Here is an 18437-nt window from a genome sequence, read left to right as displayed (position 1 = left end):
TAACTTCAAAGATTCTATTTCAACTCGCAAAAAAACGTTTTTATTTCCTGGAACATATCAGCGATTTTCAGAAATTCATCTCTGATTCTTGGAAATTCTTGACTATGAGTTGCAATATCGAAATTTAATGAGGTTGTCGTTAATGGTTAGAGAACACAAATTTTCAAGGACATTAATAATTATGGAGAATCTATACTGGAAAATTTCAGTGATAAAAATCATCAATGGTCAGACTTAAATTGCGATTGATAATTTCATTCGATAAGAAAGTCCACATAAAAATTAAAAACTAGTATTTAAAGAAAAATTCTAGAGCTTTTAAAAATTATTTATAAGCGATCGATGTACCAGAAAACTGACGCGAAAAGTGAGGGTTTCCGGAAGCCTCAGCAGTTCGTTTCATTATTTATTCATCAGAGCAAAATGGAAAAAAACTTATTTCTCTCTAAACTGTAGCATGATAAATTCTCGTTGTAATGTAATTGGAGCAGAAAAATTTCTCCATTTACTTTACGGAAAATATTTCACTCTGAAAAGGCACAATCATTTGAGAGACGAATAATTCTCCCGTGAATGATTCGCCAAGTTATATATTTCCTCTTCGGAAGCAGAGCCATTACTCTTTGAAACTTTCGTATTCTTAAGTGAAACAAAATCCATTTTATCTTAACAATTATCAACAGGCGATTCGTTTTTTAAACCAGATCCATTTGATGGAATGTCCCTTTTATAGGCGCACTGCAGAGATTGTGTTCCTCGCAGTATACCTCTACTCAATCTCGACTTACATACATATCCCTCAGCCCTTCAGACCGAGGCACTTTTTGTTTATGTCCGTCATTCTCATAAGAGCCTTTTTAGTACCTCCTATTTCGCTTCACAAAAGAAAGTTAAGAAAAAACCGGTACCTCCACTATATTCAATACTGATACACCGGAATCTTAATAAAAATTATCGAACATTCCCGAACGTTGTGTTCATCGACGACAAGAGAGAAAAGTTCAGCAAATAAAGAATTATTTTGTCAAAAATTATCGTCGTCATTGTTATCACTTGACAGGCGTTTTTAAGGATGTCCGAGGATCTTTAACAATTTGTTGGAGGTCAGACTATAGATTGAACGATTTTTAATCAACGATTTAGTGAGCAGAACTGCATGAAAAAAGTTGTTAAAAAATTATGAACAGGAACGGTTTTACAAATTACACTTCACACGAAATTAATATTTTTTGTTTCTCAATTTTTCGTAATTTATAAACCTGCTCAACCATTACAACTTTATTATTATTTCTCCTCAGCCTTTACAACGAGTGCGATCAGTGTGCAACCGCTGGATTAGTGCATTTGACGGTGGGCCGGGTTCACCTGGAGCTGGCTGCATTCTGCAAAGCGCTGGAAGCTTTTCAGAGAGCTCACAAAATTGCTCATTCAATTCAAGACCCCTCATTGGAACTTCAGGTACCCACATAATCCATGAAAATCTCCATTTCCCTCAATTCCTCGAAATGTACATATAAAATATACATTACCCTATCACAATGAAGGTTTACGTTGGACTATCCGAGTTATTCTGTCGTCTCCAAGACGCTGACAAGAGTGCGAGATACGCAGCGAGGGCCTACGATCTGTCTCGAAGTTTACAACTCGGTGATTTAAATTCGCGACACCATCGGGCTGCACTACTGCAGATGGCAACCGCTCTCCGGAAGAAAGGAGAACTTGGAGATGCTCATGACTACTGTTCGGTAAAGTTTGAGGGAGGAAGAGCCAGGAGATAATTAGTTCACACCCTTATTGATTCAAATGGCTGTAGCCTCGGGGAAAGGAAGTAATTGAGAACTCATTGGGGTGTTTCTTTCTCATTTCAGGAAGCCACGAGATTGTCTCTCGTTTCTGGTGATCAGGCGAGTTACGCCAGGAGTATTCGAATAATGGGTGACATTTACAGGAAGAAGTCCGATATCAATGTACGTTATCACCTTATTATCATTCTGACATCGTTAGCTTCTTCACTTCCAACTTCCAACTTCGAAATTACAGATTTTTTTTATTGTAACACGTGTGAAGCATTTCATTTCTTGTCTTGTTAACTACAATTCTTTTTGTTTCGTGAACTAACTAACAATTGCAGTAGCAACAACAGGAAATATACGAAAAAAAGTCCCACACTGTGATAACGTTTTATTAGCACCAAATGCTTTTTGGCTATCACCTCTATTCGTTAATAATTAACGAATCACGATAATTGTTAAGCAGTTTCTCTTGATGCAACTGAATCATTCCACCTTGTTCATCAGCACATAGTCTCATACTTTTTCACAAAAACAATCCACAAATGCATCCACACCAGGAAACAATCCACAGCGAATTACGAATTATTTCACCTAAACTCTCAATTCCATGAATGAGTAAATTCATTCCTCGAGTTCTCCTCACTTCCCCTTCAATCCTGTCCTAGTCAGCATCGAATTTAGCCTTCAGTTCTCCCTAGAAATAATAAAGTTCTGAGACACCTACGACAGTACCTCGATATAAAGTTTGACACTCTCCAGAAAGCATTTCGTCAGTACGAGAGTGCAATGGGTTCAGCAGCAGCAACAGGGGACCGTCTGTGCCAAATGGAAGCAATGGATGGTGCTGCCAGGTGCCTGGAGGCCCTCAGACTTCAGCACAAGATATGTAACTGCAGGCCACTGGAGTTTAACACACGACTTCTCGAAGTTGCGGGTTCCGTTGGTGCCAAGGTAAGTGTACAAAACAATTTATCGATGACGTGACCATCAATTCCACGTTTAATTGTGATTGTGACAAATTGGGATTAACAATTCTCGTTGGGTTGGAATTTTGACACAGGGGTTTTGCTGGAGAGAAGGGTGAAAAAAAAAATGAGGGGTGTAGAAAAATGTGCCATGGTCAGTGGAAAGATATAAATCGGCCTGATTGTGTCACGTTCAAGTGCCATATCCATCTTCCTCTCGTCTCAAATCCATAGGGGCTAATATTTTTTTCTCTTTCTCCTTCGTTTTTTTTTTATGTACACGTTAAGCTTCTAGTGAGGACGGTGCGATGCCGACTATCACGAATCTACGGTTCTTTGGGGGATGAGGAACAAAAAGGTCATCATGAGAGAATCGCTGCTGCTACTGAAGAGGACTTGGAGCTCAGATGCGGTGGTTGTAATGAACCTTTTGGCTTGGAGGCTGACTCCCTTGAGGCATTACCTTGCTCACATATACTTCATGCCAGGTATTGTATTCCTTCTCTTTTATCTGAGGTAAATTATCCATTGTTTTGTGACTCGAAGGACTTTTATCGGTAGTAAATGTATTCTGGGTACGATACGGAGACTAGATAGCTGGTGATAATTTATTCCAAATTATCCTAAAGGGTTTGGAAGGAGTATTTGGATAATTATTAACGTAAATGGTAGTCTGAGTAAATGAATCCCCATTTTTTCTTGTTATTCTGATTTTCAGATGTGCTAACGACATATTGAAAAGACGCGACAAGAAGAAAAAACGTCTTTGCCCAGATTGCCATAAATCCGTGAGCTCTCGACTGTATTTACACTGCGAGGATCCACACGATTTGAATCAGAGTTCCTTGAGCTTGGCCTCGTTACGAGCGAGTAGCCTGGCGACCCTGGAGGATTGTCACGCAACGAGCAGTGTTTAAATAAAAATCAAGTTTCACAAAACTCAATGCGAAATAAAAATCGGCTAAAAAAATTGACTAAAATACAGAGTATTACGATGGACTTTAATCAATTGTTACTACACGTGATATAATAATTAGGCTCAGTTAATGAATAATAAAGTATCAATTTGCGCGAATATTGGTGAGTATTTTCAAATGATAAACAATGTTATCGAAAAACCGCACATAGAATTTTATTATTTTCCGATCGATGCTGATCCGTCTTAGAGCTTGTAATCTAAAGGAGAATAAATTCAACGAATGAAATCACGTGAAATTCATGATTGGTATCTTGAACAGATATATTTTCGTGTATCTGTATGCACAGCGAGAAATTTTATTCGCTCGGGAGAACACGTGTGGAAAAATTCAACAGTAAAACCATCCGAACTCGCTATTGAATTCTATTGAAATTTTATTGAACTTTTTATCATTTTTTGGTCAAGTTTATCGAAAAATTCAACAGTTTATTCACGGATTTCTGCGATAAAAAATATTTAATGGAAAATATTCTATGAAAAAATCAATAAAATTCTCGATAACACTTCCTGTCACTCAAATATCGTTTAGGGCCGTTGGGATGAAAATTGCCACTCCCATAAAACATATTTTGCCGGAATATATTCTGCAGAAATTTTGAGCCACAACATTTTCAAGTTTTTACATTTGATTTTCAGTCAAATTTGTTTATCTGCCATAACAAATTTTCACGCGTGCATTCTTCGAACTGAATATTATCTCCTGATGTGTGTGAAATTAATTAAACGATTAAATTGTGTACGTGAAGGATAACAAATTTTAGGCATTGTTGACCGTACATTGATAATTGTTAAAGAATCATAGATTATCGTAGAACTAAGACAACAACTAACAGCATGCACTTCCTAGACTCCAGAGCTATCTTTCTATTGCGTTAAAAAATTCTAATTATATTTTTATCTAGTCAATGAATACTCTTAAAGGTGCTACGATTTAATCCACGAAATAACGGAGTTGAACCTATCTTTATGGATTAGTAAGATATTTTTGAAAAAAACCTATTCTGTCGTGCACAATCTCAAAAATCATAATTTCTAATATTTTTATTATGATATTATGCTTTTAACATTGTCGTTTACCTTTATACGTGCCAAAGAAAATTCATCAAATTAACCGTGAAAAAAAGTAATTAACTCAATCAATGAAATACGAGAAACCTGCCATAATGTTGATATTAATTAGTACGAGATTAATTCTTGGAAATTGGTTTTTCATTTTTTTGGAAAATCAAATGACTTGATTTTGTGTAATATCAACTTATCAAGAGTTATTAGAGCAACTGACGTATTGAAAAGAGACTAAAAATGGGAAATGATTTCTTATCAGTCTTATACTCACTGCCGTTATTCATTTACTAAGGAGAACATCAGTCGTTTAAATTACCTGCCCCTCTCTTTTACCCTTGTATGTCGCAAGATCATTTTGTGATTGTATAATTAATCAAACAATGTTTTATCAGTTACGAAATATTGTTCCAAGTTAATCGAATTTTTCCATGCATAATTTAAAAATCGATATGAGCGAATGCTATTTATTGTTGTTCATTCCATCGGACCGATGTTCTCCTGATATTCAATTAACCCCAGAGATAAAAGGAAATGGAAAAAAATTACTCAATTTTTTAATGAAAATTTAGGAAGCTCAAGGGCCAAAAGAACATAATAAACGAAAAAATTAGTTTAAATATCGACGCAACGATTAGGAATCATACTCTAAACTAAAAACAAAAGAATCAGAGAGAAAAGAAAAGTATTAGTTATTGTTGAATTAGACGAATTTTGTTACATTAAAATCCATACCTATTGCGATTGATACAAAAACGCAAGATCATTGAAAAAAAGTTATTTCTGCGGAAATTAACGCACAATCAGACAATGTCTGTAGAGACATGCACACTGCGCACCTCTTTAAACCTGGTACATGCTCACGAAATGGCAGAAAAAAAAATTTGAAGCAAAAAAAAAATTCGACTATAAGACCCAACTGTTTACACGTGCTTCAACAATTTTGAATCAGAATATCGTTTAAAGAGACACAGAAAATTGAAAAGAGAACACGAATATAATAATAAATGATTCAATGGACCGAGTACCTCAGATAAGAATAAATGTTATGAAAAAAAAAGACAAAAATACAAAAAAATAAATACCAAACTGTTTTACGAGTTCCTGTGTTCTTCCATCATTTACAATCCAATTACAGATAATGAAAATTACCTCATCACAACTAGACAAATTACCAGAAAATCCAAAGTCATCTGTCGGTGCTTCTGCGAAAGTTGTTAATCTCAACGAAAAAGTGGAATTAAAAAAAATGACTTGTTGACCAACTCTCACAGTTATCAGAATCAAAAGTGCGGGGAGGTCGTCACGTCTGTCAGAGCTATCATACCCAGTCTGGTAGGAGTGAATACAACATTCGCATTTTCATCGAGGAGTGGGGCACGTACAAACTCATTGTTGTCTCTGTATGTGTGATAGCAAACTTGTTTCCATCAGTAATTCGCTGGTTCAGTCGTGATACCAACGAGTGTCGATGAGATAGTAGTGTAAGTTATCACTGATCATCAATAAATACCCTAGATAGAAGGGAGGGGGGATGCGAGTGTCCGATGATCCGAATTATCAAATAGCTCAGGACGACCTTGCTCCTAACTAAATTTTAAAAAACCAGTACTGTCACAGTGCATGACGAATATTTATTAAACCACTGCCATGAGGAAAAAATTATACCTTCCGTTAGTATGAGAATGGAAATGATAGATGAGAACGTGCCAGACTGGAGATAATTACCAATAAAAATTAGTGAAAGAAGTTCAACGAGACACATAATCATCAATAGATCATCGAGGAAGCTATGAACCTATGTAATGGTAAATCCGCAGATTCCAGAGCTGAGAAACATCGATGGTGATGGTGTCTGGGAAGAGAATAACAATCCAAAGAATGATTCTGTGGAGTTACGCTACTCGAATCTTATCGAGAATAAAAATGATTTCAATGATGATTCTGATATTCGAAAAATAAGTGATACTGCAACCAGTGAATCGCCCATAGTTACCTATGAGGATGATGGTAGCCATGGTGTACCATCTGCGCAGTGTAGTGACGTAGACGATGACGTTGATTGTGTGGAAACTGATGATCATGAGGAGTCGGGCGGATGGATGACGAATCTACCAATATCGAGTGTTGAACATGAAACAAGCAGTGGACAAGTACTGCCGAGTCTCGATAAAACAACATTCGGTCAAGTTTGTATTAGTAGTTCAAACCATGTGAGAGTGGGTAATACAACGCTCTACAAGGGGCCAGTTACAATAAAACAATTTGTTTATACAAACTCTGGATCACTGGACAACGGTGAGAAACAGAATGGTAATCGTGTGTCCGATGCTAATTCTAATGACGATAACAATATCACGAATAGTACTACTCCCATATTTCCAGCTCCCAGAGAATACGAGAAAGGTAATTATGCACTTGAATTTTCCATTTCCAGTTACTTGGAATCAATGTTTTTTCCTCGTTCTGTTATTTTTTTTTCTCTCGTCATTCCGAATGTGAAACAATGATTAGTATCGTGAAATCACAGATGTTAAGATAGCAATGCGAACGACTCCATATTGAACTTCAAAATTATCTTTTAGAATAAAAAACGGTTTTCGTCCCTTGAAATTCCCAATCGTTACGTAATTATTCTTGATGAACACGTGTGTTTACTTTGTACCTCACGTAATTGGGTTTCAGTATTTGAGCATTTGTCTCTCATAGTTTATTTGAGAATATCATTGTAATTAAATTATTGTGTTTATTTATGTTAAATCGATTCATAGATGCGCTCCGCGCATGATTGACGAGATTGGAGGCGATCCCTCGAGTGTTCCAACATTTTTTACTATTATGGAACTCGAGGGGCGTTTGAATGAATTGTTCCCCCACCTGAATGCGGACCGACCGACAGGACCAGTTATTCGACTTGTTATTTAAATGAAAATCGACTATTTATAATCTTTCACAGATTCCTCACAAAATTTTAGGAAAGATATTCCAGACAGATTTTTTTCTACGCGTGTGTACTTTCCAAAAAACTTTCAACAGTGTGGAAAAAATATTTATGCCATTGTTTTATTATCTCATTGAATTACTCATCAATATCGATAAGAGTATCAAAAATTGGTTGATAGGATATTAATCGATTCACTCAACGTAATGAAATCGCTGAATTGAAAATTCAAACGCTAGACAATTCATTAGTTATTAATGGTCTATTACATTAAACCAATGATTTACTTGTTCAAGGGTGATGATACAGAGAGTATCATACCCTCGAACAATCTCAAATCTCGTGGTAGTCAACTAAAACAACTAATCACTCGACTGTTCCTATTAGTGATAAAATGGATGTGGACGTGGAGGTGTGCCGCCATCCTGAGTGTTCTCGCACTCATTCTTGTGACAGTAATCGTTGTAGTGTCTGTAATGAACACGAGACAAGATGCATTGTCACCACTGGAGCCGGCGATCGATCCTAACGGTAAGAATAGCCATCAAAAAGTTATGAGAGTGGAGCATAAAACGTGACGTGAAATGATCTTGTAAAGATCAGGCCGTGGCATGTTTTACCTTGTTAAACAGGAAAACAATGTCATATCTATATTGATCAGAAAAATCGTAGAAAAATTGACCGCATTCGGTAGAAAATGTCATCGGCTCTCGACTCACGCCTGTTACACATTGTAACTATTTTAAATTATAAAAAATTGATGAACTTTCAGTAATTATTCCTCGAGACCCACCGATCAATTAATTTGTATTTTCCAACACTATTTATTCCATTGAAAGGGTTTATCGTCAATGTTTCTATTGTATTGTTCAATTTTTTAATGAGATGAAGCATTCAACAAAGCTACTGTCAAAATTAGACGGATGAATAAAAAAGTAAAGTGTTATTTAATAAAATTTCTAGTTACATTGTGCGCAGATTGTAGCGTTAATAGTAGAATTTACCCACAAAATTTATCGCCGTAGAATGACAATTAGACTTCGATTAAAGTTACTAGTAAGATTTCCGATTAGTGGGGCTCAGGGGTGAGAGTCCGTGACTCAAGTTTAACAAGGAGTTAACCGTAATTAAATTGGTCTGTAAACAGACCTCAAGTTCTTGAAACTCACTATTTCGCTAAAATATAGAGTAATAAATTGTAAATTTTCATTTTGTGCAGACATTTTGACAGAGGACGTTAGGATTGTCCAACGGGTTGAATGGGGTGCACAACCTCCATCCAGCGCCCCAGTAGCACTGAAATTTCTTCCTGCGCCATACGTGATAATCAGTCATACAGCATCTACCAACTGCACAACTCAGGCGCAATGTTCTCTGCGTGTGCGAGTTACGCAGACAATGCATATCGAGGGGAATGGCTGGGACGACATAGGATACAATTTCCTGGTGGGTGGGGATGGCTTGGCGTATAAGGGTCGAGGATGGGATGTCGAAGGTGCACACACCTTCAATTATAATAAAAAGAGTATTGGCATCAGCTGCATTGGAACATTCAACACTGTTACACCACCGAAAAGACAGCTGGTTGCTCTTCGCCGGTTAATAGAGGCTGGCGTTAAGCAGGGAAAAATTGCCGATAATTATAAACTAATGGGACACCGACAATTCACTGAGACACTCAGTCCTGGAGAGATGCTTTATCGGATAATCACAACGTGGGACCACTGGTCGCCGAAGCCATAGTTACGTTAAGTCTTCAGAATTTCAATAAAAAACTAATAAACTCTTTTCAAAGTTTTGACTTTGAATTCGGACTAACGTAGCTCTACCGTTACCATAAATTCAAAAATTATTGGAAAGTGAAAAAAATATCAGCAAACAGGATGATATTCGAAATTGTAATTTTTAAAATTATTGACGAGTCAGACTCAATTTGGTCTGATATGTGATTATGCTCGAGAGAGAATTATAGATTTACCAATTGTTAATAAAATCGTAACAAGAGATAACAGTATTTTCTTAATTTTTACAAAACAAATATAAAAAAAAATATATAAATTCTGTTTTAGTTCCGGACAATTTATTGACCACACGCAAAACATTAGAGCATATTAAGTTTGCTCTACGTTTGCCACAGCAATTTTTCTCTTCTTCTCGAAATGTTTAATACGATTCTCCAGACTCTCTGAAACCACAAATTGCATCGTTAATCTTTGATCATTGATGAAATGATAAACATCACATTCATTAAAAGTTTGCGAACAATTTCTTGATAAGTAGTGTTGAACGTACCACAAGTCACTCTTTTCATGAGTGGCTGATAAATTTTAGATTGCACCCCTTGAATGAGACCCTCGCTCTGAAAATTCATATTCTCCTGACTTTTTACATGGCACTCGAGATCTTGAAGCATACTCCTAATCATGTCAGCTCTGTTGAACCGAAAACCCCGAGTAACGCTTTCAATTAATTCCTGATGAAATGAATTATGAATCTTACCAAAGGAAACTTACTTCACGGAATTGAACGTCCAATCCTCTTGCAAAGCTTTAATAACTAAAACCAACTCTTCATCGTCGTAATACCACACTACATCGTCGTAGTCACAGTGAAATAAGTTCAGTGGAATCTCGTGAGCCAGACTGTACTGAGGTTTACGAGGGCAGGCATCAATGTCAAAAAGATCTAAAAATATTTCAGGCTTCTCCTTGCCTTGTCCCACAAGCAATAATATTCCCATAATGCACCTGATCTGATGCCAGAGAAAAGCCTGGCTTTTTATATAAAAATGATACATATTGTAGCCTGAAAAAACATGAATACAGTTGCAGATCAAAGGAAATCATTTGTGCCAGAGACACCTGACTGAGAGAAAAAAAAACATAATTTCATACAAATCTGATTTGCACCAAAAAATCTCGTTTTAAAAAATTGAACTGAAGAGAATAATAATGACAATACAATAGCCAATATAAAATTAAATACTAACTTTACTTGATGAAAATCTTCCTTATGTTTTTTTTTCGTCCAAATAAGACTAGTTTGAGAAAATATCTTCTTTTGTCTCAATATACCTGATCTCTCAGATTTTCCATCATCATGGCAGATAATTCGTGCATCGAGAACAGTCCTAGCAAATGTAACAACACCATTCGCGACGTCCATCTTACAAATATTCCTGAAATCATGATGTCCAACTAGATAACTAGCCGCTTTATTCATAGCATCAATATCGAGGTTCCCCCTGGGGAAAAAATACTTGTAGCTCCTTCTCTTGCAATCGAAACGAGCGGAATAGTCATCGCCAATTGGAGCCCACGTTACGCATCGGATATCCCTAGGAAGAATTCTATTCAACATCTTGCAGTAAGAAAGCTCTCCATCCAGATTTTTTTGATGCTCTGGAGCTAATTTACTGCGTACGTCTAGAGATATCACTTGAGAGAATGCACTGACGCCCTTATCTGTTCTCCCACACCTGTGATAATTAGAACTCTCGCGATTCTCAATCAAACATGACTTTTTCAAAGCCTCAAATATGTGATACTCTATCGTATTGATTGTATCTTCCTGTTCCACGAAACCGTGATAATTCCATCCGAGATAGTAAAATTTCAGCAGAATGTGTCTCTTGTCGCATCTGGAATTTATGAAAATGATTTAATACTTTATCTGCAGTGATTTTCATCGTAAATACGTACTGTGTAAAATCGAAAGGCTTTCCAGATTTTTTACAGACAGATTGTCCATTCGTACTGTCAGATTTCTTTATGATATTCTTCAATTGGAACGTGTGCGCTTCTAACTGCAGTATCCTATCAATCAAATCCTAAAATCATCAATAAACAATAAATAACATCGAATAATTGATTAGATAAATTGAAAGTCATTGAATTAATTAACCTATGAAACGCTCGAGGAGTCCAGTGAACACACGAAATCATTGGTTCAATATTTATAGAATTGAGTGTGAAGATGCCAAAAGACAAAAATATGAAAAAAAATTCTAATAAAATATGGGAAATCGAGCAGGGAAACTGGAAAACATTGAATATTCCATGCCACCACCTCAAGGGTTCCATTTATAATGAAAAGGGAAGGGTGGGGTAAGATGGACACATGGGGTGAAATGGACAAACATATGAAACGGTTCAAGATTTCAATTTTTCTAATTTCCATAAACATAAATAGATGAATGGAATATTTGACAGTTAGACAATTGATTGGCTGAGTTCATGGCCTACATTTAAGATGTTTAAACAAAAAGGATCCATTTCACCCCACCCTCCCCCATGTAAATTTGTTCAAATACTATGGTACACTTGATGGAAGTATATAAGTTGAAATAATGATAGAGGTAGACAGAAAATGAGAGAACGGGAGTAGGCAGGACTTACGTGCATAATTATGTCACTTAGGATCAGAATAATTCACAGGTATCGAACGTGTCTGTTTCGACATGTTGATTAACACGAGCCACACGCAATTACTTGTCGCGTTTTTATGTTTTCACCGACCGCATTAATTTTGTTACAGGGGAGTAAAAGCACAGCCAAGGTTGACCAAGTGAATAAAAAAAAATAGCGGAGATCTCCGGGAATCACCCAGACTGAAATGAGTAGCTTCTTGTACACATTTCATGATTTATTAAGTTACTCTCATAGATTTTGAAAAATTTTCTGATCAACCAAAACAACACCTCGCGTTGGATCTCACTTTTAGCGAATTCTTGAGACCGCCAAGATCATTAATATATAAGACCAGGAATAAAATGTAAGACGAATGATTAATATACAAGATATTTAGTAACTGGTCTCATCTGCAGGAGCGTTTATATATTTATCTCAATCGGTTGATTAAATTTATGAGATGTCGACTGGTACAAACAAAGGTAACCTTACCTTCTTATCCAGCAGTTCTAGCTGCTCCCTGGACGACTGGTTCTTGTGGTGTTTGTTCCTTTTCACTGAGAGTTCTTCCATGATTCACACTATTATTACACTTCACAAATTAACCGATTATGGGGCACAAAATATAAACAAATAATTCCACATGTTTCACACGCTGTTTACATTCCACTTCACAACATGCAACTCACACTAGAGAGAACTGACCACACATGTACTTCGCGTCTTCGCCTGTGGCGACCTCTGTGGGCACATGCGGAACACGTATGGGTACACAACGGTGGCGCATGAACTAGGGCGATGAGTGTGCCTGTCGGTAAGGCACTACCATGGAGACGAGAATCCCGCGAACAACAAAAAAATAGATTTTAGAACATTCCCGGAGCCCTAGACAAATCCCAAATCGCCTCATTAATTGAATGCCACGTACTCTGTAGTAATGCCTCACCGACAGGCACGTGTTGCAACTAAATGAGAAATTAACGAAAGAAGCTCAGCACAAAGGGGTACAAACCCAGTGAAACGATAGAATGTTAGTTCATTTTGTAAAATTAATCACCTGTTAGTTATCGGCATAGGAATCGCGCCGCAGCTTTAGCCAAAGCTTCTCTTTGTAATTCACAGTTCACTGAGTTTCAATAAATATTATTTGTGGTATTTTCAATAAATAATAGCGTCAATATTATTACGATTCGATCCCTCGATCGAACATCATACCAAACGCATCCTACCCACAATCCATCACGATTGGGCGCCATCTTTCGGCGTATTCCAGCCATTTTTATTTCCGTCAAAACAAAGAGTACAAAATTATCGTTCGAAGTTTTACAACTCTTTCTTCTCTTTCTTTTTATTGTCCTTAATTCTAATGAATCTCGGAGACGTTGACACAATTACGTTGCTGTCAAGAAAGCCGTTGAGTGTACCTAATCACATCCTCCAGTGCTTGAAACAATGATCCAGTTCGTCAGTAGAAGTGATTCATCCCAATGAGCACAAAGAAGACACTGGACTACTGTCATATGACGTTTCAGGTTATAGAGTTACAAGTTTTATTTTTTTTTCCCGGCAATGCAAACACGTAGTTAATAAAAAGGTCTCTCCCCCAGAATAACGTTTGATGTTCTTGAGTTTATTCAAGACTCAGGGAATGTCCCAGAGTGACGATCAATAAGTTCAGAATAAAATCATTCTTTCCTCAGTAATGACGAAACATTTATCAACAGCCGTAAAGTGACGAAATTAAATAATTATTTTTACTCACTGATATCAATCGGATAAAAGATTTTCCAATGGATTTGTGATTAGTGCATTGACCTTATCTTTTATCACGATTTACTCAGCCACTTACTCGAGTTTCATTGCCAACAGATGAGATAACTGTATTATACATTCTCTGAAAAATCCTATTTTTATTGTCTGTTGCATTAGGAATGGACTAAAATTGAAAAATGTTGCCAGAAGGTGAAACTAGTATCAGTGAGATGGTAGAGGGTAAATATCCAATCATACAAAATTATGAAATCTTTAAATAGCCTCGAAGCCTCAATGTTTATCATCAATCTTCAACTGCTTATGTGTATGTTTCAGGTACGGATAATCAGCCAACAGGCGATACTGCACACTCTGGTAAGTCCATTGGATCTTTCAATGCCATTTAGACACGTGTGTCACACACAAATGCAAATACACATTGATAATTCAATTAGAAACCGAGTGTAGGTACTTTAAAGTGACGCTGAGTCAGGGCTTCGTCGATTCAGTTGACCCTAGTGGCTCTTCCATTGTGCAATTAGCACGGAAGAACATAAGAGTTTCATTTATTCCTCATTTAGGCCCTGGTGAGCAGAGAGGTGGACACAATGAGACAACTCATGACAGTGGAGTGGACATGTCTGGAGCTATTCAGGATCCTCTGACAATTCATGGATCTATGCAGGGAGAGATGAGCGATGTGACGAGCATTTACACTGCCAGTACCTCAGTATCTGGATATGGTGAGTGATTTGCATAATTATTTTCAAATTTATTTTCTCGGTGAATATTTCAGAGACAAGTTCCAGTCGTGTGAGTGCAGTAACAGTGGTTTTACCCTGGGGAGCCCAAAAGGAGACAGTGAAACCTCAACAGATAGAAGACATGGATCTCAGACCCGGTGAATTTGTCATGCGAACTCTTTTCGCTGACTTTGCTGGTCAGGCAGAAAGGAAAATCGAAGCAGTGATGACAGAGACGGAGAAACCACTGTCAAAAGTCCTCCAGAGAGGTGAAGACGCCCAGTTTGACCAATTGTTATCAGCGTTCGGAACTGTGGCTGAGCACTGTCTCCCCTCGATACTTCGTTCACTCTTCAGATGGTACGAGAGGCAGTTAGTGGATCAGGGGAGTGACCAGAAAAAGCCAGCCCCTGGAAAGGATGATCAAAAAGGCAAGAGTATCATGTACACTATTGTCTCATCAAACGTTGAAGTCCCGGAGAGAAGTGAAGCTGATTTACTCCAAGAACGTCGTGATCTAGCTGTTGAATTTATTTTCTGTCTGATGTTGATAGAAGTTTTACGACAATTACCATTTCATCCTGGTCATGAGGATCTTGTCACAGAAATTGAAAATATTGCATTCAAGCACTTCAAGTACAGAGAGGGCATTCAGAATGAGCCTAATGCTGTGAATATCCACATAATTGCTGATCTCTTTGCTGAGGTCATTGGAGTATTGGCTCAATCGCGATTCATGGCTGTGAGAAAACGATTCATGGCGGATTTAAAAGACCTGAGGGCGAAGGAGCCGGGCACTCACACAACCCAGAGCATAATTTCCCTTCTCATGGGGATGAAATTCTTCAGAGTAAAGATGGTGCCCATCGAGGAGTTTGAAGCATCCTTTCAATTTATGCAAGAATGTGCTCAGTATTTTTTGGAAGTCAAAGACAAAGACGTGAAGCATGCACTCGCTGGACTGTTTGTGGAGATATTAGTACCTGTTGCAGCTGCAGTGAAAAATGAAGTGAATGTTCCTTGTTTGAAAAATTTTGTTGAAATGCTTTATTCAAATACTTTAGACATGTGCACTAAATCAAAACACAGATTAGCTCTATTTCCACTAGTGACGTGCCTGCTCTGCGTCAGCCAGAAGACATTTTTCCTAGCAAATTGGCATTACTTCCTAGCCATGTGTCTTTCTCACCTCAAAACTCGAGATACAAAAATGAGTCGAGTTGCCCTGGAAGCATTGTATCGATTGTTATGGGTATACATGATCAGGATTAAATGCGAGAGTAATTCAGCGACTCAGAGTCGCCTCCAGAGTATCGTAAACTCTCTATTCCCGAAGGGGTCCAAAGCAGTGATGCCTAGAGACACTCCACTCAACATTTTTGTCAAGATTATTCAATTCATAGCCCAGGAGAGACTGGATTTTGCTATGAGGGAAATAGTATTCGATTTGTTATCCGTTGGAAGACCAGTGAAGGTTATTCTAACTCCAGAACGAATGAGCATCGGTCTCAGGGCATTTTTGGTTGTTGCTGATAGTCTCCAGCAGAAGGAGGGAGAGCCGCCAATGCCAAGGACCATGGGAGTCCTTCCCAGTGGCAACACGATGCGAGTAAAAAAGACTTTCCTTAATAAAATGTTGACTGAAGACACTGCAAGGAGCATTGGAATGTCCTCGTATTTTCCTCACGTTCGACGGGTCTTTGTGGACATTCTCAGAGCTCTGGATGTTCACTACGGTCGCCCTTTGATGATGACCAGCACCCAGAATATGAACAAAGAGCCTGATGAAATGATAACAGGAGAGAGAAAACCCAGAATTGATTTATTCAGGACTTGTGTGGCTGCTGTGCCTCGACTTATCCCCGATGGAATGACTGGAGCTGAACTTGTTGATCTTCTTGGCAGATTGACGGTTCACATGGACGAGGAGTTACGAGGACTGGCCTATCAAAGCTTACAGACACTAGTCCTAGATTTTCCAGATTGGAGACAAGATGTTGTTTTGGGTTTTACTCAGTTTTTGGCTAGAGATGTGCAGGACACTTTCCCTCAGCTTGTTGACAATGGTCTGAGAATGTTACTGCAGTTATTGACCTCTTGGAAAAATGCACTGATCAGTCCTAGTCCCAGGGCGAAGGAACAAAGTGAGAGCAACAGAATTCATCCGAGAGTTGAGGCTACAGTGAAAAAGGCAGATCCAACGCAAAAGGTCGAGCAGGCTTCGAGTGTTTTTCATTTCGTTGAAGGATTTGCTCTCGTAATGTTGTGTAATTGTCGATTGTACCCTCGACGACTTGCTGTGCATATACTTAGGGAGGTTAAGGTGTTATTGAAGGCACTGGGGGGACTGGAGACTGATCAGCCGGTTATTGATGCCATTGATGCCTGCTGCCCCGTAGTCTTGGAGAAGTGCTATCATATGCTGCCACCTGCTGAAAAGGCAGCTGCTGCCTCTACTTCGAATGTGGATCTCCAGTGGATTGCTGAGAGGAGCAGCTGTGTCTGGACTGCTGGGTTCCATGATGAAAACAGCACAAAGAGCTCCTCGCTGTTGAATCTGAATGGTGCTGATCCTTGGAGCACTTGTCTATTCGCATTCCTGGAGAGGGACAGGGTGTTGACACTGTGCCCAAATGCAACTGCCCACTCATGGCCCATTGTCTCTACGAGAATCAACTCGTTGTTCTCTGTTGTTGATCCAACGTAAGTTTAGTTTTATTCGAGTAATATAAACTCAGATCTCTCCGGGTCGTTATTTGCGTAATTATTTTTTGTCTGGGAGGAAAAAGCAAGAGATCCCGCCGTTTTTTCTAGTGCGTTCAATGGGCAGAAGTTTTTTTTCTGCGATGAAAAATTGTTTCAAGCGCGATATTGCAAATAAAATTGTTAGAAAATAAAAATAAAGTATTATCTGACAAACTGTCGAACACTCTTCAAGTGTTTGTCGTCAGGTTATTTTTAGTACAATATTTTTGTTGTTGATTCTATGACTGACGCAAGTTCTACGTGATCAATCAAAGGTTGGGAGTCAATAATCCCAAAGTTACTTTGTACATGAGTCTTTTCTCATAAGCCTACGCCCTATGTAACGCCCCCCGTATAAGTGTGATAAACAGAAAATACAAACGATTGAGAGACAATTGTGTGTATTCTCTTCTGGCGATTTCATCAACGAATAAATCAACAATGATATTGTCAATTTCCTTCTCACAAATGTTTTTCAGAAACTGAATAACATCCCACGGAAATCAAAAGTATTTTTAACTTGTCGAACTTATTTAGAGTTATTTTAAATCTCAGGAATCATTTTTAAACGGTAGATTAGCAAAATTATGAATGAGATCTTCATATCTACCTATTTCCCATCCTGTTGTACTAATTCAACAGCTTCTCAGCATCCCGTCCCTCCCTATTAGTTTATTAGTCTCATTAACATTATATTATCCCTCTGTTTACTTGCAGCCCTGCTAATGACAACAGGGCTTCCCTGTTACGAAGTTCCACAGCCGTGAGGAAACCAATGAATGAAAGAGATGTTTACATGCACATCTGGAAGAACTACTTGACCTTCGGTTATCGCGTCGTCCCACCCATCCCCAGCCCAATAATTCGCTGCGCCAGCCCAGACCTCAGCCTCAGGTAAGCCAGGAATTCAATATACGAAAATATCTTCAATATTATTCTAATTACATAAAACGTAAAATATTAATTATTTACTGACATGTTAAATATTAATATTCCATATATTAAATATCTAGCATTAATTGGTATTAATGGGTGTTGGGTCTTGTCT

At 38.0% G+C, this 18437-nt stretch overlaps 4 protein-coding genes across 12 annotated transcripts in view; 3 read left to right on the top strand and 1 right to left on the bottom strand.

The window, feature by feature from the left end:
• LOC135167395 (43 kDa receptor-associated protein of the synapse homolog) overlaps positions 1-5795 on the top strand; it is a 124342-nt gene extending 118547 nt beyond the window's left edge. For all 4 annotated transcript variants that reach the window (XM_064130551.1, XM_064130552.1, XM_064130553.1 and 1 more), the window contains 6 exons: positions 1299-1458; positions 1545-1745; positions 1869-1967; positions 2553-2744; positions 3047-3246; positions 3477-5795. In XM_064130551.1, the coding sequence (XP_063986621.1) occupies positions 1299-1458; positions 1545-1745; positions 1869-1967; positions 2553-2744; positions 3047-3246; positions 3477-3675 (1051 nt within the window). In that variant the 3' untranslated portion in view covers positions 3676-5795. The remainder of the gene's footprint in view (positions 1-1298; positions 1459-1544; positions 1746-1868; positions 1968-2552; positions 2745-3046; positions 3247-3476) is intronic.
• Positions 5796-6202: 407 nt separating this feature from the next.
• On the top strand, positions 6203-9749 carry LOC135167399 (peptidoglycan-recognition protein LC-like). Its single transcript, XM_064130559.1, has 3 exons — positions 6203-7205; positions 8128-8271; positions 8960-9749. Exons 1-3 carry the CDS (start codon positions 6605-6607, stop codon positions 9481-9483), a joined length of 1269 nt encoding a protein of 422 aa, XP_063986629.1. The 5' UTR covers positions 6203-6604; the 3' UTR covers positions 9484-9749.
• Positions 9423-13362, bottom strand: LOC135167398 (tRNA pseudouridine(38/39) synthase). 2 transcript variants are annotated; one of them, XM_064130558.1, is made up of 7 exons: positions 13207-13362; positions 12642-12971; positions 11442-11569; positions 10815-11380; positions 10254-10545; positions 10033-10172; positions 9423-9925 (listed from the first exon to the last, which is right to left on the bottom strand). In XM_064130558.1, exons 2-7 carry the CDS (start codon positions 12720-12722, stop codon positions 9852-9854), a joined length of 1281 nt encoding a protein of 426 aa, XP_063986628.1. In that variant the 5' UTR covers positions 12723-12971; positions 13207-13362; the 3' UTR covers positions 9423-9851. The 2 variants fall into 2 exon arrangements, with proteins under 2 accessions (XP_063986628.1, XP_063986627.1); XM_064130557.1 differs by lacking the exon at positions 13207-13362 and having other exon boundaries at positions 12642-13084.
• Positions 13363-13445: 83 nt separating this feature from the next.
• The window catches only part of LOC135167386 (protein furry), a 24695-nt gene continuing 19703 nt past the window's right edge, over positions 13446-18437 (top strand). For 2 of the 5 annotated variants that reach the window (XM_064130517.1, XM_064130515.1), the window contains exons 1-6: positions 13450-13681; positions 14079-14141; positions 14238-14276; positions 14483-14644; positions 14698-17347; positions 18107-18283. In XM_064130517.1, coding sequence (XP_063986587.1) covers positions 14099-14141; positions 14238-14276; positions 14483-14644; positions 14698-17347; positions 18107-18283 — 3071 coding nt within the window. In that variant the 5' untranslated portion in view covers positions 13450-13681; positions 14079-14098. Of the gene's footprint in view, positions 13682-14078; positions 14142-14237; positions 14277-14482; positions 14645-14697; positions 17348-18106; positions 18284-18437 lie in introns of all 5 variants that reach the window. The other 3 variants (XM_064130520.1, XM_064130516.1, XM_064130518.1) reach the window with 2 other exon arrangements.

The sequence above is a fragment of the Diachasmimorpha longicaudata genome, chromosome 11 (assembly GCF_034640455.1).
Source record: "Diachasmimorpha longicaudata isolate KC_UGA_2023 chromosome 11, iyDiaLong2, whole genome shotgun sequence".
Lineage (NCBI taxonomy): Eukaryota > Metazoa > Arthropoda > Insecta > Hymenoptera > Braconidae > Diachasmimorpha > Diachasmimorpha longicaudata.
The sequence above is the reverse complement of the archived record's forward strand: the minus strand, read 5'-3'. Positions and strand labels throughout refer to the sequence as shown.